The sequence below is a fragment of the Colletotrichum orchidophilum genome (assembly GCF_001831195.1).
Source record: "Colletotrichum orchidophilum strain IMI 309357 chromosome Unknown Scaffold_55.1, whole genome shotgun sequence".
NCBI classification, from domain to species: Eukaryota; Fungi; Ascomycota; class Sordariomycetes; order Glomerellales; family Glomerellaceae; genus Colletotrichum; species Colletotrichum orchidophilum.
Genome location: NW_019173011.1, coordinates 107,864 through 134,691, shown reverse-complemented (window position 1 = coordinate 134,691; position 26,828 = coordinate 107,864). Strand labels below are relative to the sequence as shown.

The window sequence follows — 26,828 nt, the reverse complement described above, 5'->3', positions numbered from 1 at the left end:
CACCCGTGTGAGCCCCAGAAACAAAAGAAATGTTATCTTTGGTACAGGGCGCCAATGGCGGCCCTTCCAGTCTATAATATCGGGTATTTCGAAACAGATGAGTCGATAAGAAAAAAAGCTGAAAGAAATAGAAATGTTCGCGATGGCGTAAAAGATGCCGCCCTATGGTATCGAAGATATCGTGGAATAGCCGAAATGCCACCCTCCTCCAAAACGTCTTGGGCAAAAGAAAATCGAGATCCGGAGTCAGACTCATCTCCAATCTGGACGATGAGCCCGGTACATCGACAAACGCCAAACACCCAGCCCATGCATGTGATTACACAAAGAACTTTTGCGGTGATATCTGCTCAGCCTTGGGAGAGTATCTCTCTCTCAAAGGAAGCCCCGCCTTAGAACCGATTGCTAGCCGCCCAAATGCTGGCGGATGCTGATGCAGCCCATTCACTCTCCTCGTACGGAGGAGTGGGCCACTTGTATTGACTTTCAACGCCATGCGATTTCTTCAGATCCAAAGGCTTGGGTGCGACGGCTTCGTGGTTGTCGCCAAACAACACAGAATTGTTGCCATTGGCCGAAGGGGACGGAGTTGGGTACGGATTTGAGATGCCAATGTTGCTGGCAGATTGCCGCAGTCCAGGCTTTCCGTCCTTCTCGAGACGCTTCATGGCTCGGTGGGTCGAGTTCAGAACCTCGTCAAGCAGCTCATCCTCTTCATCGGGCGCATCGTAGTGTTGGACGCCGTGTGCGTGAGCACGACGGGTTCGGCTTGAGATCGGTCCGGTTCCCTTAACAGCTCCCATCAGGTTGTCAACAGACCGTGGGTGGTGCTGCGGCAGAGAGTGATGTCTCTTTAAAGTGCTGCTGGGAGTGATGAGATGCGCAGGTGGGACGGGAGCGTTGTCGTGGTTCTGCTGAACATCTCTCAGTGCCTTGTCGAGCGGCTCGTGAAGCTCGGTAGGCTTCGGCGGGGGAGTAGGGGCGTTATCAATCACCATAGAGGACCTGTTGCTGTTCCAGGGGCCGCAGCCGGCTTGAGCCTCGACATCGTCCGAGTTCGGTGACATAGGGACCTGGTGCCTGCCAGAGAAACGACGCGCACGCTTCCGAAGGTGCGAGAAGAAGCTTTCCTTGTGACCGCCGGGCGGCGATGCAAGACCACTGTTGCCGTTTAGAGCGCGCTCGGCCTGCTGACGGTGGAGTTCCGCGTAGTTGTTAGTGCTCGAGGCAACCGACAACTGTCTGCCAATCTTCTTCTTCTCGTCCATCTGCACAGCACGTTGGCGACCGTTGGCGTACGAATCGTTGTACGTCACACCGTTTCTCGCCTCGGCAGTCACCGCATCGGATATGGGCGAGATGGGACGGATCGTTGGAAGTATCGGCATGGGAGCGACGTTGGATGGGCCATTAGTCCATGTCGTACGCTTGGACTGAGCGGGACGGGTCTTTGCAACGGGGACCTCGTTCGTCGTTTGTGAGGGGACGGGGGATGGTCTCGGGGTTGATTCCTTGGAGATCGACTGAGGAACGGCAACTTCAGCGCTTTCGGAGCGACCGATAAGAGACTTCCTGAACCAGGACGGCTTGGAAGAGGTCGGGGTGGACGAGTTAGAGTTGTTGCCCCGGCCAAGATCGGACTGCTTGCGGCCCAAGATTCTCGATGCAGAGGACTTCGGCCTCAGGGGATCAACGGCGTCGACGAAGTATTCGTGGGCGATTGCCTGTGTTGAGGTCGGGCGGGTCTTCGGGTCCCACATCAGACACCACGTAACGAAGTGGCTCAGCGCAGCGGGCCACTGAGGTTGCTGCAAAATTGTATCCATGGCATGAGGTGCCATCTTGGGGAATGAGAAGCCCAGCTTGCCGGCTAGCCTTGTACCATCTTTCCATTCGCCGCCACCGACACGAGCGCCCGACTTGTTGTACCAGTTTCCGGGGCTTCCCATGATCTCGCACACTCTCCAGACTTGATCGACCTCGTTTCCGCCGGGGAAGAGTGGCTTCAGCGTTGCAATTTCGACTGCCATGGCGCCGACGGCCCAGATATCGACGGGGGCCGAGTATTCTCCAGCCCGCAAGAGCACTTCGGGTGCTCGGTACCATCTCGTCGAAACGTACGTCGTGTAGGGAAGCTTTGAGTGGGTTTCGCGTGCAAGTCCAAAATCGGCAATCTTGACGGTGTAGTTGGGAGGCGTGGAGGGGGGAGTGACGAGAGCCGAATATCTACGGAAGGATGTGACGGTGTCTTGGTGGGATGAGGTGGAGACGAGAATGTTCTCGGGCTTGATGTCGCGGTGGAAAAAGTGATGTGCGTGAATGTGCTCAAGACCCTGCATAATTTGGAAAAGAATGCTCTTAACGCTGGCGTTGTCGAGACACTTGTGGTCCCGAGCCTTCATCAATTGGTACAGGTTGCCCTCCATGTACTCCATGGCGATGTGCAGCTTCTTGCTGTACGGATCGAGGAAGATGTCAAGGGCGGGGACGAGGTGGGCATGGTTGGGCAATGTCTTCAAGAAGACAACCTCGCGAAGCTCCAAGCATGGTGTGAATGACTCGAAAGACTTCTTCATGGTTTTGATGGCAACCTAGACGACGCTTTAGTGACCTGGTGTGGTGCAACGGGATCGATATGCAGGAACTTACCACCGTACCGCGACGAGCCACGCTAGCACCTGCGCTACGGACTCGGGCGAGAACGACACTACCAAAGCTACCATCACCAATTTCCTTGAGGACCTCGAATCGGTCTTCGAGAGCCATGTTGTTGGCAGAATGGGATGATGAGCCTCTGTGGGCCAGATCGTGTGCGACCGTCATTTTGTGTGATTTGTGGGTGGGTGTGATCGTTGAGTCCAGTCAAGATCCTCGTGACGACGGTATTTCTGAGGCGGGTCAGCTGGCCAAGGCCGCTTTCTCAGGCGTATTAGCCTGGACCGTACCAATGCTGTGCCTAACTAGGAGGAGCTCTGTGTAAGAGCCGCTTGCGAAACCTGTAGCATTCAGACCGGTCTAATTGGGAGAGCTTTTTCAGTGGTAGTGGTATTGGTGGTGGTGGTGGTGCAGTGTTGGTGGTATTGGTGGTGGTGGTGGTGCAGTGTTGGTGGTAGTCAAGTTTGGTTTGGTGTGTGGTTGAAGAAGTGTGAAAGTTGTAGTAAGGAAATGTGTTGTGCGTATGTTGTCGCGAGTAATGGGTCGGGAATGGTTGATGTTGGAAATAGAAAAAGGCGAGAATGACTGAGCTGGGATGGACCAAGAGAGCGAAACCAGATGAAGAAGAGGAGACAGCGAAGGACGGTCGAAGCCAGGAGGTGGTCGATATTATTAAAAGGGCCAGGTAAGGGTCCAGGGGGTGGGAAGGGAGCTAGAACCAGTCGATCGGGGATGGATCCTCAGACGTGGATATCCAGAGGGGACGATGTTCTCGGGTGCGTGGGTCGAGATTGCTATGATGAGGAAGCGACCCTTGGAAGCGGAAGGGGGGGGTGTCGGATGGCCAGGTTTTGTTGGTTTGGTCTCTTTGGGAAGCGCGTGGAATTGTGAAGCCGGCGACGAGGGGAGAGATGAGCATCGACGCACGAGGTGTTTGGGTGGTAGTGGTGTTGTTGGATGTCTCTCCTGTCCCGTCTGCGCAGTGCGTGTGGTGTGTGCTTGGGTGCAGTTCGAGTAGTAGCAAGTTGCTCGTAAATGCTATGCAGCATTCGCGAACCCGGCGGCAGTTGTTGTATGCTCTGCCTGGTTGATAGCAAAAACTGGACGAGAACTGCGACGCATGAGTAACAAAAAAAAAAAAGAGGGACGAAGAAACAGATGAGAGAGGAAGGGGTTAGGGAGCTTTGGGAGGAGGGGAGCCAGAAGCCGGGCGGAAGTGGAAAGGGAGAGCAAGAATGAATGGGTGACGAGGGTCAAGTGGACAGGAGACGGGGGAGGAAAGAGAGAGTGTGTGAGAGAGAGTACTCTGTACGGTACCGTGTAAGGTACAGAGAGGCGTGAGAGAGCAGAAACCCACATACGATCCAGCAGAGTGATTCACCGCGGACCCGCGTCGGGATGGGCGAAGACGAGGATGAGGACGAGGGACGAGGGGGGAGGAGGGACTCTAGGCCCTGAGTACAGAGTAGGGATCAGAGGTACTCCCGTAGGTACTCCCGTACTCCCCAGGCGTGCAAAGTGCTGTATGAAATGCAGTGCAGACGGCAGGGAAATTGATTTCAACTGACCGAGAGGATGTGGTAAAATGGAGCGAGGAGCCGGCCACTATGCAGTCGAGTTCGACTCGAGGGGTGGCCAGGGGCCCGTTCTTAGCATGAACGAATGAATCTGGGGGGTGAGAAGTAGAGCGAGAGGGTACGGAGTACTGTGATAGGGGCCCAATCTCGCTAATGACCTTTGGGGGGGACACCGAGGAGTCGTGCTTTTTTCCCTCTCAGTCCTTTGCCCTTTCGCTCTGGCGGGCCAATTTGCGCTCGAGGGGTTAGGGGTGTCCAAGGGAAGGCAAGGGGGGGTGTGATGGTGGTGGTCTGGGAGTCCTGGGACCTGGGGCGGCCAAAAAAGCCTAGGTAGGGGGGGCCGGCGACCAGGGTCAGGCTGTATGTTTGTGTGTGTGTGTGTGTGTGTGCCCACCGTCCAGTGTCTCTCTTGTCTTGCCCTTCGAGTACTGGGAGGGAAATGGTGTGTGTATGTGCGCGTGCGAGGTACCTGGCCGTTGACCTGACCTGGCCCCGTAGGCAGGTATCTTTTTCTCTGTGCGGTGCCAGATGCCAGTGGGAGCAGGCAGGAAGAGAGACAGCGGCAGAGAGGGAGGAGCACCTCACGAGTAAGAGGCGGGCAAATTGAGAAGGCAAAAACAAAAAAAGACTATGTTGTGGGATGCAGGGTCGAGCTTGGTTTGATTCTGTTCGGACGTTTTGGTTGCAAGTGCCACTCTCGTCGTAGACTTTCTTCTTTTTCGTTCCTTTCTGTCCGGCGGCTGTCTCGTCTGCGGCGTCGGTTGCTTGGATCCCTGGGATAGAATTGAATTATTGGAAAATCATACTTCTGCTGGTCTCGCCTCCCGCCGTCACGGTTCACGGCCTGTCTAATATGTCTGTTCCTCTGCTCGTCATCCATCGTACCCAAACCCCGTCTCTTGTTTTGGTACACTCTGTATTGACTTGACAGACGGACCGTCGCACGGGAAGACGAGGGGTTTACGCCCCACGCCTGCACAGTTGCACACCGCGCAGGTCCTTCGACCCGACTTCACTCCAATCCAGACAGACGGGACGTGAGTTGATGGGGCAGCGGCGATGCTTGATGAACTGGCATAGCCCGACTGAGTATCTCTGGCCGGGGCGGTCGGCAGTGATGGCCCAGAAACGTAGAGGTCATTGCCCGATAGAGCTTGGTATGTATCCGCTTCGAGGCAGTTGTCCACGGATACATGTTCACGAGGTAGCCCTAGACATGGGATATGCTGCAGATATGCTGCCAGTGGCGGCATCACCAGGTACCACGACCGCGAACGTAGCATCGTGCGCTGCGAGAAAAGACGGAGAGCCGAAATAACATCAGGCTGTGTGCGCGAAAGCGACTCTGCATATGCAAGCCTACGGCAGCAACATCGTCAGCATCAGCAGCAGCAGCAGCAGCAGCATCGGCATCAGCTTTCAAGCACCAGCGACGCTGGCAGGACTGGAACCCTGGATGCCGCGTAACGATACGGACAGCAGTCATCCGTATAAAATGCCTCGGTCAGTTGAAGGGGCACGGTGCAACCAGGGTGGGAAACCGGGGAGCAAGCCGTCCACGCCGTTGGACGACAACCCCCCAACCGGCTCAACGGCGGATCAGGACACAAAATCTTGGACTGGAGCAACATCTCTGCGCGCGGGGCGCGTGCAGGAGGAATTTGGGAGAGGTGAGTACCTCGGGGCTGCGCAATAAGGCAATATGCGTGTTGTTTACGGAATATGTGTTGTGTTTTGATATGCCAGCACAACAACCGCAGGACCAAACAGCTTGCCGGATGCTGGGCTGGTGTGGTGTACGTACATCTTGTGCCTGGGGGGTTTCGTGCCTCGCTGCGAGCCTGTGACCGCAGACATTCGTTATCCGTGGCCAGACGTGAATACCTCAGGCTAAAGTAGCGTACACAGTAACGTTCCTGACGGTGCGCGCATGCATCCGTAGACTGCCACGCCCAACAGGGCAAGACAGGAACCAGGTTCAGAAATGGAGCTCCACGATGAGGATCCAGCAGCCTGATTCGACAACACTGGCTGAGGTCGACCGGGACGGGGGTCCTCGTCGTCTGGTGAATGATGCGCTCCAGAAACGATTGGTATTTGTGTACCTATGTACCTTTTGGTTTATGTGTGCGTGCGTGCGTGTGTGTGTGTGTCGTCTCGTCGCGACACGTACGGAGTCCAAGTCGGTGCAAGTGCATTCGTCGTTCATTTTGGATGACGGGTATGAGAGGGAGTCCCTGGGCAGTAGTGAGCAAACCAAGAGGGGAACAATGCGGGCACAACAGCGACGGGAGAATCGTACCTAAACTCTTGCCCCCAGGCTGGCCCGAGACGATGATTGATCAAGACTACCCTGACTACAAGACCGTTGGAACGGCCGGATCTGGAGGGGAGAAACCGGAGACCAAAAGGCAAAAAAAGAAAGTGGCCTTGTCCTGCGTGCCTGCGTCCGCGTCTGCGTAAGGGGGGGAATGGAAGAGGTTGAAGGCTGTCATCCGTGTCAGGTTGCCCGCTGTTGGATGGTTCAAGTTGGTTCAAGCGCATAAAGCCTCGTTTCCACTTCTTGCACAACACGAAGAGCAGGAGAAAAGGGGAACCTGGCCAGCTGCCGCGAGCTCGGTGCTCATCACCAATGCTAGTGCCATTTGAAAGCCTTGGAGGCTTGGAAAAAGGGCCTCTGGTGACGGGAGTGATCGGAGGGGTCCAGGTTCAAGCCTCCAAAGATGCCGGGGCGAGGGACTATTGGGTGTCAGTGTGTCTCTCGTCGTCTCCATCTGGCTAATTATCAATTCAAGCCATGAAACCGAGCTCAAGGTGGTGTTTCTGGTGGTGATGGTGGTGGATGGACTGAAGCATCACCATCACATCACACCTCAAAACGAGAGAAAAATTAAAAAAGAAAAAGGGGGGCTGCAAGCTCGGGGAAGGTGGAAAGTGGATGCAGCTCATGTCCGTCCGTTTGGTCACTTCCAGTTTCGTGAGCTCAGGCAATGAGTGTACATAGTACCTACCCGATATTGAGCCAGTACGTACCTGTTTTCCACGGCTTCACTTCATCTACCTCAGGTGCCAGGTATCTACACAAGAAGGCCTTCTGTGAGCCGTTTGGTTCCATTGGTACGTACTGAGATGCTTCATTTGCAACACGACATCGACGCGACCAAACCGTGAACGGGACCTGGCAGGACGCGACGAGCCTGAGCCCGCAGTTGCATCTTAGGAGCCAGGCCAGCGGAGAGTTCTTGTGTAGCAGCTTCAATTCTAGGTACCTGCGGGTAAGGTACTGTGTATCCATAGTCAAAGGACAGCTGCCGCGTTCCTCTTCCTACCTACCTTATTCCTTTCCCTCGGGTCGAGGAGCTTAGCAGCAACAGCCGGCTCGTCAGGCGATGCACACCAAGCGGTACCGGCTGGCAGAACGAGTGCAGAAGATGGGGATGATGGGAAACCAACTATCCACGCCAGCCAGTAGATCAGCCGGGGGCCCGGGAGGCGCCACTGTAGGGCCCAAAGGCTAAGGCTGCCCGAGTGAGCGGCGGGCACGTTGGGCCGCACGCGAATCCGTACCACTATCGCTTTTCTAAGAACCTAACAAAAAATAGAAGACAGCCAGCTGGGTCGCTTGGTGCATACATAGTGCTGCCGATGGATCTGGCGGTGCCTTGGTCTGCTCGCACAAGCCCCCGAAACAGCAGACAAACGCTCACTAGGGCCATTTATGCCGGGTCCGTGTGTCCAACTTCACTGGCAGACATCCCAGCGCTGGGATGGTCAGGAATCGGAGCCCATCTGTCCCCCTTGGTTTTGTGGGAGGTATTCGGTACCTGGCGCGCCTGGCATTGGTGGATAAGCTGCCGCATCAACGCCGTCGGCATCATTGAATGCTACTAGTAGTTAATGCCAGGGGTATAGAACGCGACTGGAAGCATCCGAATGGTGGGGAGAGGTGATGATCCGGCCATGTAACTAATAAAAAAAAAACCGAGCTTGAGGTAGTTATAGGCTTATCGCGGTAGCGGTCAAATAAATTGTCGATGAAGCGCGGTAGATAGGTAGCTCATATGATTTTGTGGAGGTAGCGTGGCAATGCATACGAGCGCTCAAATCTGCGAAGCTCATCATCACCTCCGGTGGGAAATGCGAACGCCCACCCTGCCTGCACATTGGGACTTTTACAGGTGTTTCTTGTCGTTTCATGTCCCGCTGTTGAGCCCAAGATGCTGGGTCAATAAGAAGCCTCTGCATTGGCCGACACTCATATAACTTACCCACACTCTGCTAGTACCAAAGCAGAGTAAATCCAATCGTCCACAAGCCTCAACCCAAGCCAGCGATGCGGAGGATGGTGTAGGTATCCGTACCAACATGCTTTATTGGTATCCGCCATGTGCCCTTGTTCGTCGCCGGCTCGTTTGCCTGCCCCCAGTGCTACCTTAGCTCGGGGCCTGCGGAACGGCCCTGGAGAGACTTCCTGCTTGTCTGGTATTGCTATCTCTTGATTCGCCCGAGGTGAAAATGAGGACGGACCATCAGTGATGCCGCCAAAGAGGGTCAGGGTCTCATCAACCCGCCTATTATGTCATCCTGCGAGTAAGCTACTCCACAGACATAAGCTCATATCCGATGTTCAGAGACGCCGTGACATCAGCCGAAACGATAGCCAGCAAGTGCACATTTGTTCATGTTCTTGGACTCCTTCTCCGATAGACAGTAGCGGCGACATCGGCGGGGGTAAGACTCAAAGATTGTCGGTGCGAACTTGATCTTGTGGCCAGAAGCGCGTCAGTGTGGGCATGGCTATAAGTCAGGAACAAGAAAAAAACAGGAACGGGGGCGCAAAAAACGTGGAGGCAGCCCACCTGGCAGGCTGGCACTCGACATTGATGCGCGGATGGGCGAGCCCAGACTCCCAGCAGCCTGGTCTTGACTTTGGAGACCTAGGAGAAATGATGAAACACGGCGGGAAGGTTGCGGGAGAGGGAATCAGGAGGGCAGTGCCTGCCTCAGAGAGACTGGATGTCGGATGATGACATGCTGGGCGCAAAGGAGGAGAATGCAGGTGTAGGGTGCTTGCTTCCTGCTCTAGCCCAGAAATAGTAGTGAGCTACATGAGCAAAGTACCTGCTTCCGCGGCGATGAACTTCAGGACCTAGCTCCGTAGCATTTGGAGGCCTGTTTTTTTGACGCAATACCGAGAATCACTTTGAAAATGTACTGCCGATTGTCAGGAAACAAGGTAGCTAGCTTCCATGATGTACGCACTTTGGCACTAATCACCGCGCGGCGCGAGGACGTGACGTTGCAGTGCTGCTGGAAACTCGCCGTTCAGCGTTCAGCATTTCCCAGATGAAGCCACCACCTAGCAAAGTCTGTCGATATAGGATGACTCGCTCGGCTGTTTTTCTCCTCTACCGCAATACCCAATTACCAGACACTTGGGTCAAATGTCGACCACGGGCTTATGATGGCGCAAATCTCAATCGGCCGAGGCAACAAGGGGTCGCCAAGCAGAATAGCCCTGTCCCGCGTGCGGCGTGCGGCGTGCGGCTTGCCTCGAAGCTCTCGATCAAGCTTGACCCGAACACCGGGAACCGGAACTGACAATGGAGCTTCCCTCCCCCCTCTCTTCAATCTTCCTCACCTGCGTATCCGTAGGTACTAGGATTCCATAGGCACAGGGAACTTGTGATGCTTTGGGAAAGCTCACCGGTGACCACGCCAACGAACGGAGCTCATGGGACAAAAGGGCCCTCCTCCCGTTCGTTCCAAACCATCAGCTTGTCGCAACGAGACAAACAGTGGAGATACCCAAGCCGAATGACACACTGCAATCCGCCCGCCGCAACCTGCCGAGAGGAAAAAAAAAAAAGATCGATATTATTGCCTGGGTCCATAGTATGGAAAACGTCTGGAACATGTCACCATCTCTAACAGTCCCCCACCTCTGCTCCCCTCCGTAACCATCAACCGTATGTGAGATTCCTGCTTGTACAGGGCCAAAAGGCTATCAGGGCGTGCTTTTGATTGTTTGGGACGGTTTGCCGCCTTGCCGCAGGCGCAGTGCGCACACGGGTCAACTGCCACTACAAGTGATAAGGTGGCAGGTCCCAGGAACATGCGGCCAAAGCAACAGACTCATGGCACGGAGGTAACGACGACAGCGACGTTGGTGAAGCAAACAATTTGTGCACCCACCGAGTACGTCGTATTGCGACGCCCACCGTTATCACCTCACCTCGACGTCGTCGTCTCGAAACGTGTGTTTTTGGCCTCCTGCCCAGGGAAATGATGTCTGTCAAAACCCCGCCAACCAAGTATCCTATTCCAGCACTCTTCCCCTCCCCCTCTTCTCATCCCACGGGCCTTTCTGTTAAATTGGCAGCCAGAGAGGGATCAGAGGGGACCGTCGTCCTTGGAAGGGGACTTTGATGAGGAAAAGCACTGATCGACAAGCTACCTAACGGAGAAATGTTGGGCACCACGCAACCGGGGCAATTTAACAGGCGTTCGACCAGGGGTTTGGTCGGAAAATGACCCACTTTGTGCATAAAACAATGTGCATGAAAATGAAGTTCGGGTGTGGATATGTACATAACGGTTTTTGGTTTAAATGTGCTTCCCCCGATAAAGAGCTGCTCCCGTCAGACTGGGGGCCTTTATCACGACTCACGCAGTCTTGGAGATTGAGGATTTGCTGGCTGGTAACTTGGTTCCGGTGTGGCTCTTGAGAGCTTTGGAACCACTTCTGAGGGACATTTGCCACGTCACAGTCATCCATTTCCAAAGAGTTGACTGCGGTGCCGACGACATTGCCATAGCGTTGCACACCTAATCCAAGCTCGTTTAAACGTTTCTAGATTCCTCACCGCTGCTTTGGAAGGTCAGGTCGATTTTCTGTAGGGAGACTGTGGTTCTGGAAAACCCACCTGTCTGCATATGTTACGGAAAACCCTGTAAACAAGATGAGAGTTCTTATTCTAGCGAGTGGAAGGAAGACCTTTGCTTATGTGCTTTACTTATGTGATTTTTGATTTCCATCGTGTCCAGTTGATTAAGAATGATCATGAGTCAGAGTAGCAATCCCGCAGACCACCCGAGAAACCAGTAAACGAAACAGCTTTGATAGACTTTGTCTCTGTCTCTGACTGAATATAAAGGATGAAAGGATGGGTGGTCGGCTTATGCGGTCTAGGTTTCATTGAAGGAAAACAGGTACCATGGGGGGCTGCTGGCATCTTCGGTCGTTGCGAAGGCATACATACCAGACTATACCTACAAATGGTCCTTCATCCACCAGCTCTTCCTATCTTTATGGTCCAGTGTCACCAACTTACACCGCATGCAGCCAGAATTGGGGTGCAGCCTCACGGGTTGTCCTCCAGCTTATCTCTTCAGGCCTACCTAAATTAGTAGGACAAGTACCACGTGGCTACCGTCACTGGACCTACCCTTTTCAACCCACAGCCATTTCGGGTCTTCGGAATGCATCGGTTGAACCGATGGGAGTGAAAATCCCACAAGATGCAGGCTGGCCGGAGAAACGGTTCACGGGGATCAACAAAGAGCACTACCTGCTACCTATACCTACTTCGGAGAGAAAGGTTCGACAAGATGGAACTGATGAGCGAACGCCCTCAGGGAGCACGGGGAAGCTGACACGGAGTCTTATCCGGGGTATAGGTACCTGCAACCCGACCTGCCGCACCTGCCGCATCGTTGGTAGCACCGATAGTCGGCCCCACTTGTTCATTCCTTCTGAAAGTTTGTCTTGTCAGAGGAATTTTCCGTCTGCCAACTCCAATTACCTATCGCCGACGACGTCCGTCACGAAAAAATATTTTTCCACCCTCTTGGAGCCGAATTGTTCCCTCATCGAAGTACGAGCGCCAATCCCTCCCGCCCGAAGAGGCCGGCTAGTCTCGTTCCGAAGATCTCGTGTCGTTCCTCGTCCCCCGACTCTCTTTTTCTCGTCCGAAAGACGAAGAAACTACGGCGTGGACCCTGTCCTGAAAAAAAAACCCCGCCATCGGATACCCCGCCACCACCCCTAGCCGAAGCTATCTCGAACATCAACGCCCACAGCGGTCTCTTTTGCGCAACCGTTTGTCAAACTTACATTGGCAAAGACAGCATCATTTCGAATCCAAAGAACACGAATAAGCTGCAAGAGCTTGCAAAGATAGAGACAAGATGTGCGGAATTCTCGGGATTTGTATGGGTCATTATGACCGAGATGAGGACAACTGCGATGCTGCACAGGACATCCATGAGGCCATGTACCTTCTTCAGCACCGAGGCCAAGATGCTTGCGGTATTGCTACCAGGTAAGGGAGCATTGTGGATGTCTAGTCAACTGCAGTCTTTCGCTGACACCAACAGCTCTTACGGAGGACGCATCTTCATGAACAAGGATTCGGGCATGGCAGCGACCGTGTTCAAGGATGGAAAGAGAGTCATTGATCTGCCTGGATGGATGGGCATTGGTCACCTTCGTTACCCGACCTGGGGAAGCAGCGGACGCGCAGAAGGTAAGAACAGAGCTGTACCTGCAAAATCTCACGGCCTTTGAAAGGCTAACACAGACTACGGCGCAACCGTTCTATGTCAACAGTCCTTATGGAATCTGCCTGTCGCACAATGGCAACCTCACCAATGCCGCCGAGCTCCGTGCCTTCCTGGACAAAGACGCTCACAGGCATATCAACACCAGCAGCGACAGTGAGCTGATGCTATCCGTCTTTGCCAATGAGCTTAATGAGACTGGAAAGGCGCGTATCAACGAGACGGATCTGTTCAGCGCGCTTGAGCGCACCTACAAGCGTATACAGGGTGCCTGGGCCAGTGTCATCATGGTTGCTGGCTACGGCGTGGTTGCGTTTAGAGACCCTGATGGCATCCGCCCTCTGGTCTGGGGTTCCCGAAAGTCAACTACTGGCGATGACGATGATGCTTACGACTACATGGTTGCGTCTGAGTCGATCGCCCTTCGCCAGCTGGGATTCAAGAACATCACTGATGTCTTGCCTGGACAAGCTGTGCTCTTCAAGAAGGGCTGTCCTCCTGTTTTCCACCAGATTCAAGAGCCGGCTTCTTACAGCCCAGACATTTTTGAATACGGTAAAAGGCCACCAATCTGGAAATCATGCTGAAACTTGCTGACGATATCAAGTTTACTTCGCAAGGCCTGACAGTGTCATTGACGGGATCAGTGTCCACGAGTCTCGAAACCGCCAGGGCATCAAGCTGGCCGACAACATCATCGCAAGACTGGGTGAAGAGGCCGTCAAGGAGATTGACGTTGTAATCCCCATCCCCGAGACTTCCAACACGGCTGCCGCCGCGTTGGCAGAGCGGCTTAAGAAGCCATATTCCATGGGTTTCGTCAAGAACCGCTATGTGTTCAGGACTTTCATCATGCCTGGGCAGCAAATGAGGCAAAAGAGCGTTCGCCGCAAGCTCAGCACCATTGATTCCGAGTTCAAGGGCAAGACCGTACTGCTTGTGGACGACTCGGTGGTCCGCGGAACAACCAGCCGGGAGATTGTCACTATGGCGCGGGAGGCCGGAGCTCGCAAGGTCATCTTCAGCTCTTGCTCGCCCGAGGTCATTCATCCCCACGTCCATGGCATCGATTTGGCGTCGCAGAAGGATCTCATTGCCCATGGACGCACCAACGCCGAGATTGCCGAGCAAATCGGAGCTGATGACATCATCTACCAGACGGTCGAGGATCTCGTGGCCTCATGCGCCGAGCTGTCTCCTCGCGATCCGAAGACGCAGACCTTCGAAATCGGTGTCTTCAGCGGTTGCTACGTTACCCCAGTTTCCGCGGCCTACCTGGAGCAGCTCAACGATGCCCGCAACAGCGGCAGAAAGCGTAAGGCGCTTGTTGCCAGCAGCGGTCCCGTGCTTTCCGGCCCCGCAGACTCTACTCCTGCTGCCAAAGTCGCCAAGATTACTGGATTGGCAGCCCGGACACGAGCTGATCCGCAATCCCCGGGAAACCGTGCGGACATTGGGTATGTACATTGCTTGCCTTGCAACCTGGGATACGTTGACTAATTCCGCGGCTTGCAGCATTCACAACGAGGCTCACGATGGGGAGAACTAGAAAGTGCAAATTGCTTACGCAATCATTCAAAAAAGGGCCGGGGCGGGTACACAGAAAATCAAAAAGCAGGAGAGGCGTTGGGGAAGGATTGGCATTTTGAACTACATTGCATTCATCTCTGAGGGGTTTCACTCAGATTGGAGTTGGGTACTCGACTTGGTACTCGGCTGGTTAAACAGAGAGGTATGAAAAACCGTCCATAGGGTTCGTTTCAAACGTCTTGCACATAAGCCATAGAATGATTCACGAGAATTGACCATCTTGTCAAACAAACAACGCTTGGTAGACTAAGTGGTCGTTGGAATGTACCCGGTAGTAGCATGAGAAACCGAGAGATCTGCAGAGGATCTGCAGAGAAGCTCTGCATAAATTTGGACCAGGTTGGTGACACCGGTTAAGTGCATGAGCTTTGCATTCTGTGAGTCGATGCCTTTTAGAAATAATGCACACCTGCCATGCCAACGTCGCCTCAAGTGTGCGTTTCTGGGTCCGAGCCCGAGGGTCCATTGACGGTCAGTTCTTCATCCGCTCCAGACGGTGAACGATTCCGTGAAACGATCCACCGTCTTCAGCGATCCCCTTCCCGTTCCCACAGGTGGTTAGGTTACAAGCCGGACTGGCTCCAAAGTAGCTTCGCACGGCTCTCCCGCCAACCCCGTCGCGACTCATATCCCAACCTTCATCCCAGTCTTTCTCGTGAGGGCCCGTGGAAGTCCTCCTCACTGTGAAGAAAGCCGATGAAGAAAGGTACCTACACAGACCAGGGGCCTGGTTCGAAGACAAGGTCGCTACTCATGGGAGCTTCAAGCCGGACGACCAACCGGCACATCCGCGGTTCGACGACGGAGTCATTTGGAATGACAGCGAGTGGGGTCTTCCCATTTCTTAGTCCCAATTATTATGTGTCCGTGCCAGCCCAGGTCATAATCCCATCCAAGCCCAAAAACTATGCCCAGGATCCAGGGAACCGACCACTGGCTGCATTGTGAGATGAGGTAAATCTCATGGGCGAAGTTACCAGCTGAAAGAGAAAAAACGAGCACCTGTCGGTTGTATGAGTAAGGTAGTGTACATTTATTATCTCCCGTTGGCGCCATCGCCGCGTCGCCGCTGCGGCAACACCTTTACACGTTGACCAGGTTAAGACAATCTCTCCACTATGTCGCCCCCATCGTACGGGCTCCACGACACTTTTCTCGTCCGCTAGATGCACCCTTTGCCCTTCTTGAGGGTCTCCCAGCCTGATGGATACTTCGTCCCAGTGGTCCGTCAGGCAGGAAGATGAAGGAGGCGGGGGACCTCGGTGGATTAACACGACGGACCCGGGCTCTTCTGTATGCTTCGGCCTGGGATGATTGGCAAGGAAAACATGGACATGGCTACTTTCAATCGCCGGTCGCATACACAGTATCCGTGACCCTTGGGGTAGGGAGGGAGGGAGAGGGTAACGGATGGAATGCAAAGCCCGCGCCGTCCGCCAGTCTCTTGGGACGGCTGCGTTTTGGCATTTCGTCCAACACCCCACCAAATGGGTAACAATATGCCTGGCAGATTGCCCATGCATGCCGTGCGACTGCAATGTCACCGACTTGCTGACGGGCATGAATCTGCTAAGGTTTGGCCAGGTTTCCGGTTCCTTCCTCCCCGACTTTCTTGCCGCAAACTATTCGGGCCAATTTGGTTTGGGGGAACTGCGTCTCCAAATGGGAACCGAGAACCATGCTCAGCTGGGCTTGGTCGCCTACAGAGTATAGAGCACCGCATGGCCGCATTATCATGGCGAAGTCGAAGCATGGAACCACAGATGATGGATCATGGATGATGCACCTCCGTCTCTGCAGAGCACGAGCGCGGGGCTATACTCCGCAGAGAGTGTTTCTTCTTCTCGATGATTTTACTTGGGGGCCATTAATATGCTTCGAACATTGCCCGACAAGGGGTGGTTTTCTGCTGGAGAGCACTGGCCCGTTTTCAGGGACCCCTCGTGGGATTTTCGTAATGATACGGATACATTTGTCGCCCGTGTTTCCACCAAACCCCCCTATCCTCTTCTCTCTTCCGTCTACACGGGGGGACGTGCGAATTATCTTGTGGATAAGGTAGTTGGAACAAAACAGACCTTCGGTTCGGACCTGCATTGCAATACGACACACAGAAGATTTCTTCTAGAAGCTCTTGGCCGCGGGTTCCATGCCCGAGGAGGGGGGAAGGGGGGTTCGATGAACCTCATATCGTCTCAAGTACTACCGTGGGTGCGTTGCGTTGCGAATCCCACGCTATGTTTCTCGGGCTCTTCTGTCCCACCTTGTCTTACAGCCTTCCATTTGTTGGGATGCTTCTCATCCACTCGCTGCCGCCAAACCTCATATTACGGAGGGTGGTTTACCGATGCGTTTCTTACTCTCTATCCAACGAATAGAGCTTTATAAGCCGGGACTCTCGTTTCGCTAGTCTTAGCATCAACACGAGACTGAGAGACAATGGCATTGTGCCAATTTCGGGATCTTTCAGCGCTTTATGGCTGATCAGAACCTGATCTCGTGATTGGTGGGTATATGGACATTGGATTTCCTAGGAAGCCACGCTTTGCTATCCCAGTTAGTGCTGACTCGGGGGCGCGGAGATCACGATGTCGTGCTGCCGATGCACCTGTGCGGCAGCGGACCTAGAGTTCTGACGCTGTGCATCTCTATTATTGCATACCATAGCATTCCAGGGGCCCTGAGGAAGGTACCCTCCAGCTCCCCTTCCTCTTCCTCTTCTCTGGGCGACGTGAATTTTCCTAGCCTCTTTGCAAGTTTCCGTTAATTGCTGCAGCTGCAGCTTTACCCTTGGAGACATTGGAAGGATGCTGGTGCGACCAGGGGTGCCGCGGCTGGTTACCTTATAATGTAGGAAGCATCCGCCCCTCCTCCGGTTCATCTCGTCCCACGAAGTTGGGAAACCGCCGATCCGGAGCCGCCGCGTGGCCGGGCAGAAGCTCTTTTCCTAGTGCGGATGGCCGCGATATGAAAGGTGCCTGTGGCAACGACAAAGATGTATTGAAATCTCGACGATCCCTCTGAAAAACGCTGTTTCGTTTTGGAAACCCCCCCCTGGGACCCTTGAAAATATTCAGGCGAGATGAGTAGACATATGATGTATCCCAACACGACACCCCCCCCCCCCCTTTCTTCCCTAGGTGGCATGGAAAAAGTCCCCGCGCTCGCCTCGCTTCGAAATTTTATCGACAGGCCCTGACAAAAAAGACGGAGGCCGCTGTTGCAGTAGCTCTATGCCCTACAACGTCTAGCGCCCTGCCAAGCGTGGAGATTCAATTCCGCTTCTGGAAGCTGTGGAATTCTTCTTCCCTTCTGGACCCGTGGACGATGGAAGACTAAACACCACGTTGAGTAAGACGGCGGACGCAGCGGTGTACATTTCCGAATGGAGAGCTGGGCCACCCAATGCCCGTCAACCGGACAACAGAGTATCGTGCCGAAAGCCCCCCCATGTGAAATGCATAAGCCGTTTGGACTTTGGGGTTTGTGAGGCCGGAAGTGTACAAGCTTTATGCGTCTGACTGCCGGGGGCTTCCACAGCGCCGGCAGGTTTTTCGGAGGTGGCTCCGGATGGTGGCTAACGACATGACTACAAAATGCGCGCTATTTAGCACCTGAGTAACTGCTTTAGAAGCACCTCCCCTTGTGTTCATATGGTCTACAGTAATGGAAGTGTGAAAATAGTGAAGAAAGCACCGAAAACGACGGGAATTATGTCGACAGATGGCTACAGTAGCAACATAGTATCAGCAAGAATGGGCCTTGAAAGCCACACGGCTAGTTCTTCAGCATTTCCTTGTGATGCCTAGAAACATGAATCAAATTGAAACACTACCTCCAGATCTGAAGGAGAGATACGTTCAAGATTCGGGGAGGAATTGGCAATAGCGTCTTTCAAAAGTGGCAAGTGGTAAGAGTTTCCTGCGCGTGGTTTGTCATGATTCTATCGAGGAGTTGAGAGCATCATGGGGCTAGACTGCGTACGAATAAAGATGTCACAGGAGACAGGATCTATCTACTTAAGACTGTGGATACATCGGACCCCTCAAGAGGTTTACGTGCTAGTGAATAGTGCCGTCTAGATGTATTTGATTTTAATATGTAACATTAGCGGTCTAGTATAACTCCATTAGGTAGTGAAAAACTGTCCTTTGGTGCTAAGGGAGTCCGAGGAATTGAGGAGATGGTGGTTCAAAGAAACTGCCAATTCACATCCTAACATGCAGAAGAAGATTTCGTATTCTCAAAGGAATTGATTGACAGCAAGTTGCCTAGGTACAAATTACTCCGTCTTTCCTTCCGTTTGAAGCCGTGTGACCATTCAGGGACGAAAAGCCAGTATGGCCATCGCCCCTTCCCTCCTTCCCTCATTTCTCAAAAAAGGGCAAGAGGAAGCACAAGCACACCTTCCACATATACCCAGGTTTGATCACCTTGACGGCTTTACTTCCAATCCAGGCCGCCTTCTTTTTCTTTCTGGCTCTTCTTTCGTCCCACCCAGCTGCATCTCCATCGCCCAAAAGAATCACCTTAACAAAAGCCTTCACTCGACACACGTCTTACTCCCATTCTTTCCCAGAACTTTTCCGTTCAGTCAATACGAACCTCACCACTTGTTGTCTGTATCTCAAAATCAAGGTAACCTTCTTTCGGCTTCCTACCACATCATTCCATTTTCGGATTCCTCACAGGCCTTTGGCGAACTTTTCCTGCATACAACTCTCGTCGGATACCCAAATCACAACCATGTCGGCCAACGCCCTTCGCCCTAACGGGTAAGTGAACTCTACCATTACCTTCAACTACAGGCAATAATACTGACTCACACCATCGCAGTCCCCTGAACAATGGCCAGAAGACCACCGATAAGTAAGTTGCAACGGGCGAGGAATGCGCCCATGTAGGTAGGCCCTCGTCATGCTAACTCTCACCGCCAGGTATCGCTGCAAGATTGGTGGAGAGTGGAGGCCTTGGTCCAGCTTCTCGAAGAAGCAGCAGAAGCTTGTCCAAGATAAGCTTGATCAACGCGTCAGCATCGACCATGCCAACAGCGGCATGGTCTGTCGTGTCCACTCGGGCGAGCCTGTCAAGGAGATCCGATGCGAGGGCCCCTGTGACAAGATCCAGGTTTTGGACCAGTTCTCCAAAAATAACAGAACGAAGGGGGTCAACGTGAGTATCAAACATACGCAGTATCTTCACTTCCGCTGACATGTCGTACATAGATCTGCAAGTCTTGCCAGCACTGGATCAACACCCAGGAACCCGGCTATACTCCCTGGGCCGGCCCTAATACTCAACTGGATCCCTTGGAGGATACAGATGACTACGAGACCCGCCTCCCAACTGAACCGTCTGACATCTTTGACTTTCATAGCGAGGCTGAAAGGGTAAGAAGAATTACCTCTCAACCTGAAGTAGGCTAATATGCTTCAACAGCCTCTCGCTCCCGTCACTGGCACCAACGGCATCACTGTCCCAGGAAATGTCGAGACGAAGCTTCAATCTCTCAGCATTAACGACTCTGCTAGCCATAAGATCACCGCCCCAACCCTGGGTATTGACAGCACTGCCTTTGCCAATCGAAAGGCTAGCTCGGTCATCTCGAATAACACCGAGACGGGTTCGGAGAGCTTGCTCAAAGGACCAAACATATGGTTCACGCATGCCAAGATTGCCCAGAGCTATAGGTCTGGCATCGAATATAACGCCTATGACTCGACTGGTCAACAGCACCTCAAGACCAAGACTCACACTGTGCAGTCTGGCCATTCCTCCACGATGAGCTCCATGGCTGCTGCTTCGAACAGTCACGCCCAGACCGACGAAAGAGGTCGCCCTCAGAGGGCATCGAACGCTCAGGCTCACAATCCCGCCAGAGTTGTACCTAGCGGCCCCTGGCCTGGAGTAAGATCATAACCACCGAGCCCTTTTCTCGCATTCGACTGACCTAAGACTTTCTAGGATCGACAGCGCGATAGAAAGCAGCTCACCGAGCAGGAGCATCGCGACCTCCAGAGAAACAGACCTTCCAGACAGCCCGTCACTGTTCCTTACGGCAACTATGACGACGACGATGACGATGAGTGATAACCGTGTTGCTTGAAGCGTCATTCGGTCACCAAACGATTTTTTTCGGCAGCGGCGGTTGATTATAGCCATGGAAACTTTTCCATCGGCGGAGACTGAAGCCCTCATCTGTATTGTTGTTTTCCTCTCTTTCACTCTCTCGGCTGCACATTGGGAGCAGCTCAGCGCAGGGCCATTACATCCCAATATTCAAGGCCAATTCCCTCGTCAGCAAAACACCGACTAGCCTCGCATGCATTGGGGACTGGGAGGCTCAATCTTTGCTACCACTTACAGCGCAGCTAAGTTCCCTGGTAGCTTCACAGGAGCCACGCCCGAGTAAATCGGGAATGCGGAGAGGGGACAATCTGGGCATTCATTGCATAGAAAATCGGGAGTAGATGGAGGATACGAGCATGTTCTCTCAAGGGACGTTAAGGATCCAACAGGTCTGGCGAGTTGCCATCTATAGGGGGAACGAACGTCAGACACGTGATCATGGTTTCTTCCCTCTGGTTTTAACATCTCTCCAACTAGAAGATGATGGGAAATTGAGAGGGCCGAAGTATGGGAAGGAAGGCCGGAAAAGTTTTGCTCTTACGATAGGTAGGCCAGCAGCCTCAATTACCTTAATAATCATTTCACTTTGCGACTCACAATGTGACCTATGCAATGATATGTATTCCAACTGTTCAACGACAGAAACATGTAGCAAAAGAAGCCCAAGACGCCACCGCCATCCAGTCTCATTGCCGATGCGGCCTGTCCAATGTGTAATCCCGTGCTCCTGTCCAGCCGGGGTGATTCTTTTGAAAATGCCCCCCAAACCATACCCAAAAAGAAAACAAAAAACGAAATGCCCCTGCGTGTGCCGCAACGGGCCCGAAAATGATCCTTGGCCAAATTCCAACATGATGCTGGCCTATAATACTCCCACTCTCAACTAGGCGACGTCAACCGTATAGCTCCCGACCTCCTTCGCCTTGCCGCTGTGGATCAAGTAACGAAAGAAGACCGATCTGGGAGCTTCAGGTCTCGATGGCCGAACTTTGGAGAGCGATTAATGGCCTGTGTCGAGACAGGCCAATCACAAGTCGTTGTCTTGCTTGAAATATCCAGGATCGGTGTCGCCCCGATTCATCATCTCCTGAGCGTCTCCCACCTGCCGACGCTCCGTAATCTCGCGATCCTTTAGTCTCTTGTGCAGTGTATACCTTAACCCTAGCGTCAATCCTCGAGCGTTCCTGTCCCTCATGACTGCTGGTCCCTATTGGAGTGGTTCCGATGAGCTGGACAGACGGTTGAGATGCAAGTACACATCCGTTCCATATCTGATTTAACACGTTAACTTAGGTTATTAAAAAGTCATTTCAAGGCGTTGCGCGCAACTCACCCTTCCATGCTGATAAGTTTCAAGTCGCCGCCAAAATAGCGGGCATAAAGTCGTGAAATAGGCAACCCGTACCCAAAGCCGGCCATGGGTGCCTTAAAGTCGCTCTTATCAAAGTCCGGGTCCAGGTTCGGCGTCCGATCCACGGTGGTGTACATATATGTCCAAACGAGAGGTATAGAGCTTCGGGGAATGCCACCACCCTCGTCCGAGATCTTGATGGTGATGTCCTCCTTGCCCTCTGCGACGATGACCTTGGTCACAGGAAATTCCTGCTTGTCTTGGCCATGCGTTTCGACTACGGCGCGAAGGGAGTTTTTGAGAGTCTCAAAAAGCATGTGTGACAAATGCCCCGGAACGTACATGAAGTTTAGGTTCGGGTTGCAGACGAGCTGGATCTTGGGTGCTTCGAAAAGACCATAGTGGTCCTCGCAGACAAAGCGCGCATTCTCAATAGCTTCTTGTGCGAGGTCCTGGACGTTGGTCTTGGTACAGATGATGCCGACGTAGGTCGGATCGCGGTGATGGCTTTGGTCGGTCAAGGCAATGTGCTGACCGATGAGCATGCGGATTCCTATGCGCGACATGTAAAACCGATCGAGGAATGACTGGATGTTGTTGTCAATTTGCATGCGCTGTCTTTTGCGCTTATACTCCAGGATGCCCTGTGCCATAGTGGTGACAACTCCGTCGTGGCGCCTTTTGATGCCGTGCAAGGCCTTTGCGAAACGCTCGTTGTACAACCGCAGCTCAGGTGGCCAATCGCCGATATCGTCCACCATGGCAAAATATCTCCGTGCGGCAACGTTCTTCTGCTTGCTCCAGCCATTTCCATTGGATTGAGGCAAAGACGCATATTGGCCTTCCTCGATGCTTGGGTTTCGGGTCGCCTCGGAGAGCATTGGACCTTTGCCGTGCGACTTGGCAGGCCTCATCAGCCTTTCTTTTGTAAATTTATCCAGGTCAGGTCGGGGGAGTTGTGTGAGTTCCTGCGCGGACGGGCAAAAGTCAGTGAGTCATGCCCTCTATGCATAATGCGACAGCAGAGCCTTGACGTACCTCGAACGACTGTGCGTACCAATCCTGCACTCGCTTCACGGAGGGCATATCGTTGAGGCCATCGGGAAGCTCGTCGAGCTCTTGTACGCGATGGGCGAGGCGGATTGGCAGCTCCTCGGCAAGGAATTGTGAGGCTCGGAAGAGGGTTCCTGCAAGCACAGTCGACGGTCAGCACCACGGCATGCGAGAATGAAAAGCAAGGCAAGTGGGAAATGGCGCATTGATATCGCATCAAAATTGAGCAAGCGACAGGGCATTGCAGAAGCAATCGCAGGCCGCCACGGGGTGAGAGAAGTTGCAAAGGGTCGACGAACCGACTGAGGGCTTCTCTCCAAACTGGACCATCTGCCTCAAGCTCACGCCAGTTGCCGGGAAACTGGCGTAATGCCTGATGGTGTCCATCAATCTATCCGTTTTCCTCCACGACATGTCGGGCGGCTCGGAATTGGCGATCTACTGTTGAAATGAGGTATCCGAATCGAACCCCGCGTGACCGAGTTGGGGTGGCCTTTACCGAGGCTTTATGACGCAGGGCAACATGGAACAGACACGAGCGGGCGAGATGTGGAGGGAGAGAGGTCGAGGAAATGCGAGACGAGGTTGAAGATAAAAGCCAGATCTACTGCTGCATGGTCAATGGGAGCAAGGAGAGGTCGCGTGCAGCGTGACGGAGGTGTTTCGTGTAGGTTTATTTCTGGCAATGGAGACGGAATGGGAACTGGGACCTCGAGAAGATGAGAGCTTGGGATTGCCGGGGACGACAGGAACAAGGCCGGGCCAGGGCTCCTCAGTGGAGAGTTCCTCATGCTCTGGGCGGACGGCAATGGTACGCAGGTACTTCTCCCGACTCGGCGTCATAAGGCAGTGCCTAGGCCCATGGTTCGATAATAGCATGACAAGTACCTCAGCCGGCTTACATAGCCGACCGCAAAGGTCACAGAGGTGCGCCTCGAGCGAGTTTCCCGTCGGTTCTGGCCGTACGAACGGTCCTCAACTGTTTACCCCGAGGTGCGAGTAGTTTATGTCTATGTCAAGTATTCCCATGCATGATTTCTAGCTTGAGTGCTCTTAATGGCGATGAATTTCCGACGGTCTCACTGCAAGAGTCTCTGTGCAATATCAACTCTGACTTATTCTATGATGTAGTCGCACATACAATCTGAAATGTCTCCCGGATGGATGCCATGTCATCTCCAGAATAAAGATTGGGTATGGCGCCGATAATGAGCAGTTTTGCTGTGTCATCCGAGAAGAGGCTCATGATGAAACAGCTCCAGAAAAACGCAAAAAGGACCGAACCGTTAAACCACGTAGATAAACCGAAAAAGAAATGAAGAAAATTTGCCAGCACACATACGGGGAAACACGAGTATCGGTAGATGCCAATGAAGAGTCACAATTACATGTCGGGCATGTGACGGGGTGACGAACGGCGGAAAGGAACGGCTCATGGCAGTTGATGTGTACTTCCGCCACTATCAATGTCCTTCTCCAAGTCTGCAGCACGCGACGACGGTCAACCGCGGCGGAGTGGCTCTCGTTCAGCGTCTGCCCTTCCTTGTAGCCGAGAAAGCTGCGCCGTCACCCGTGCCCGTGCCCGTGCCTTTACGTTCTTCCCCCACACTGGGTCTTGAGGTAACTGCTGAGGTAAGGTAGCGTGGGTAGGCATAGGTGCACCTCCACTACAGCAGCCGCTTAGGCCATCTCCTCCCCAATCACATCCCGGTCGCGTCCTTCTCTTCTGCCTTTGATGGCCCTAGGTAAATCCGTGTCCAGCGTATCTACCACCCAGTTTCCCCCCGTTAGGTTGTTGCAGTCCCAGCCTGACCCCTGTGGTCACATGCATGGCGCCACAATCCTTCAAGCCCCCCGAGTCCTCGTCCTGCCTTCACCAGCCTCTCACGCCTCTCACGCCTCCCACGCCTCCTAAAGCCACCTCACGCGTCGAACGCGCCAAAGACAAGACTCGACGCATCGCCAATTGGTTAGTGTCTTTGACCAAACAGCGCCCGATTCTCCTGCAGCTGGCGCCCAAATTCCCCCAATCTTTGCCCAGAAGCCGTCCTTTCGGATCGTCTTCGGGATACTACCTCCCACTAGCTTCCCGCGCCGTACTGCTTTCATCTGGTGCATGCAGAGTCGACTCGTCGGATTGCCATCGAACCTAAACCGGCAGTTCTTTGCGTTGTCGCGTCTGTCGGCCCCCATACCTCTCAGAGGAATACCTACATACACGTGGACCATTTGTCTAGGAGGCCAAAGACCCGGTTTTTCGGTTGGCCGGCCGCCGCCATAAACATTGTCCCAATAATCACTTCAATGACCAGCTATGTCGGACGGCAGATCGGATTCGGGGCTGGGCCTACGTTTTCTCGATTTGAATGACGATGAGGACGACAACAGCCCATGCAAAGCCTTGCGCCGCACCAGGAGCCATTCCAGCAAATCGGGTCCCGTAACGCCGCATGCTTCTTCACCGCAAATCTCAACGCCGTCTCTTCCCTCATCGATGAGCTCTCGGGGCTTCTCACCTCTCTCACCGACTCCTCGCCAGCAATTTTCAACGCCTGGTCAACAGTTTTCGACGCCAGTGGCCAAGAGCCCACTGGCGCGCTCATGGACCGAGGATGATCTCACTACCTCAACTCATTCGAATGCGACTGAGAAGACGAATGAGAACACTGAAAATACTCGGGATACTCTCGGTCTCATCCAGCGACTCAACGACTTAGCGCAAAAGCTCCTTGCGGGCGAAGATGTTCCTGACACCAACGTTAGCGCCATGCACGGCAAGCTTGACGAGATTGATTCAGTCTTAGCCGGAGAGCCGCCTCAAGCAACACCGCAGGGCAAGCCGAAGATGTGGCCGGCGGACGCACGGAGTGTCGAGCACGAGTCCTTGTGGACTTCGCCCTCGCCGTCATGGTTCCGGTCGGGCCTCTCGGAAATCTCACCGTCCTTCCGGAGCTCATTCAGAAGAGACACGCCCTCGCCCGAACCTACCGTTGAAAAAAAGCCTGCGGTTGATACTTTCCGCATCGCATCTGAAGCAGCGAAACTCAACACGGAACTAGAAACCCTCGTCACAAACCTCAAGGCCCGTCAGGAAGAATCAGAGGTGCGACATGAGAATACCTTACTCGGGGAGGAGACTCACTGACTGGATTGCAGCATATCCACCAACTTCTCGTAACCCGCGCAGAACGCGCAGCACAAAGAATCATTTTCCTTCAAGGAAGAGTACAGGACTTGTATGTCTCGGAACATCCATCTGAGGGGTGTTTGTGTGCCTTTCATACTGACTCATCGTAGGGAAGAAGAACTCCAAGAAAACGACTCGGAACTCAGCTACCTGCGCCTCGGCCTCAAGGCTATAGAAGTGCAGTGCCCAACAGATTTTGACGACGACCTCGCCCAGAGCATTCAGAACTGGAAGACTGACTGGACTGCCCTCAAACGAAAACGCGCCAAGCACAAGAGCTACGACCGCTCCGCTTACAGCACACCCGTGGGCACGCCGTTGCGGCGGTGACCCGACCCAGACTTTGTTTTTACAGCCCTCGTCTTTTACGCGTGATGACTCTAGAGATTTTGAACGAGTGATGAAGCCACAAAAGTTATCAAAGTAAGGTTACGACTGAAGCATAGCAATGGTGTTTGGAAAAGCAGCAGGATACCCAGTCCACGCGATCTCGTATTTCTTCTTTGGCCCCTTTACTACAACATAGCGGATACCACCAAAAGTCACGAATACAGTTTCTTGTTTTTTTTCTCTCTGGACAATTGGGAAAGTAAAAGTGGAAAGGAGAAGAAGTATAACGGAGAGAGAAAAGGCTCAGTACACCTTGACATGACCACAAATGTGACATTTGAGCCCGCATTGTTCTTTCCTAGTGGCACAGGTAAGCCTGGGCCGTGACGGAGTA

The 26,828-nt window shown here is 53.5% G+C and overlaps 7 protein-coding genes across 7 annotated transcripts; 3 read left to right on the top strand and 4 right to left on the bottom strand.

Moving 5' to 3' along the window:
* Positions 1 to 392: 392 nt before the first annotated feature.
* On the bottom strand, positions 393 to 2,823 carry CORC01_07050 (uncharacterized protein; the record flags this gene model as incomplete). Its single annotated transcript, XM_022618688.1, has 2 exons — positions 393 to 2,591; positions 2,650 to 2,823. 2 exons carry the CDS (start codon positions 2,821 to 2,823, stop codon positions 393 to 395), a joined length of 2,373 nt encoding a protein of 790 aa, XP_022474788.1.
* Positions 2,824 to 5,945: 3,122 nt separating this feature from the next.
* On the bottom strand, positions 5,946 to 6,089 carry CORC01_07049 (uncharacterized protein; the record flags this gene model as incomplete). The annotated part of the gene is made up of 1 exon (XM_022618687.1): positions 5,946 to 6,089. One exon carries the CDS (start codon positions 6,087 to 6,089, stop codon positions 5,946 to 5,948), a length of 144 nt encoding a protein of 47 aa, XP_022474787.1.
* A 6,333-nt stretch (positions 6,090 to 12,422) lies between these two features.
* CORC01_07048 (amidophosphoribosyltransferase) lies at positions 12,423 to 14,343 on the top strand (the record flags this gene model as incomplete). Its single annotated transcript, XM_022618686.1, has 5 exons — positions 12,423 to 12,556; positions 12,612 to 12,684; positions 12,815 to 13,349; positions 13,402 to 14,251; positions 14,310 to 14,343. The coding sequence occupies 5 exons, from the start codon at positions 12,423 to 12,425 to the stop codon at positions 14,341 to 14,343; spliced, it is 1,626 nt and encodes a 541-aa protein (XP_022474786.1).
* Positions 14,344 to 19,130: 4,787 nt separating this feature from the next.
* CORC01_07047 (uncharacterized protein) lies at positions 19,131 to 20,474 on the top strand (the record flags this gene model as incomplete). The annotated part of the gene is made up of 6 exons (XM_022618685.1): positions 19,131 to 19,159; positions 19,221 to 19,253; positions 19,322 to 19,556; positions 19,610 to 19,774; positions 19,824 to 20,291; positions 20,349 to 20,474. The coding sequence occupies 6 exons, from the start codon at positions 19,131 to 19,133 to the stop codon at positions 20,472 to 20,474; spliced, it is 1,056 nt and encodes a 351-aa protein (XP_022474785.1).
* Positions 20,475 to 21,540: 1,066 nt separating this feature from the next.
* Positions 21,541 to 23,331, bottom strand: CORC01_07046 (uncharacterized protein; the record flags this gene model as incomplete). The annotated part of the gene is made up of 4 exons (XM_022618684.1): positions 21,541 to 21,697; positions 21,847 to 22,832; positions 22,903 to 23,051; positions 23,217 to 23,331. The coding sequence occupies 4 exons, from the start codon at positions 23,329 to 23,331 to the stop codon at positions 21,541 to 21,543; spliced, it is 1,407 nt and encodes a 468-aa protein (XP_022474784.1).
* An 872-nt stretch (positions 23,332 to 24,203) lies between these two features.
* On the bottom strand, positions 24,204 to 24,353 carry CORC01_07045 (uncharacterized protein; the record flags this gene model as incomplete). The annotated part of the gene is made up of 1 exon (XM_022618683.1): positions 24,204 to 24,353. The coding sequence occupies one exon, from the start codon at positions 24,351 to 24,353 to the stop codon at positions 24,204 to 24,206; it is 150 nt and encodes a 49-aa protein (XP_022474783.1).
* Positions 24,354 to 25,231: 878 nt separating this feature from the next.
* Positions 25,232 to 26,434, top strand: CORC01_07044 (uncharacterized protein; the record flags this gene model as incomplete). Its single annotated transcript, XM_022618682.1, has 3 exons — positions 25,232 to 26,020; positions 26,074 to 26,153; positions 26,215 to 26,434. 3 exons carry the CDS (start codon positions 25,232 to 25,234, stop codon positions 26,432 to 26,434), a joined length of 1,089 nt encoding a protein of 362 aa, XP_022474782.1.
* Positions 26,435 to 26,828: the final 394 nt, after the last annotated feature.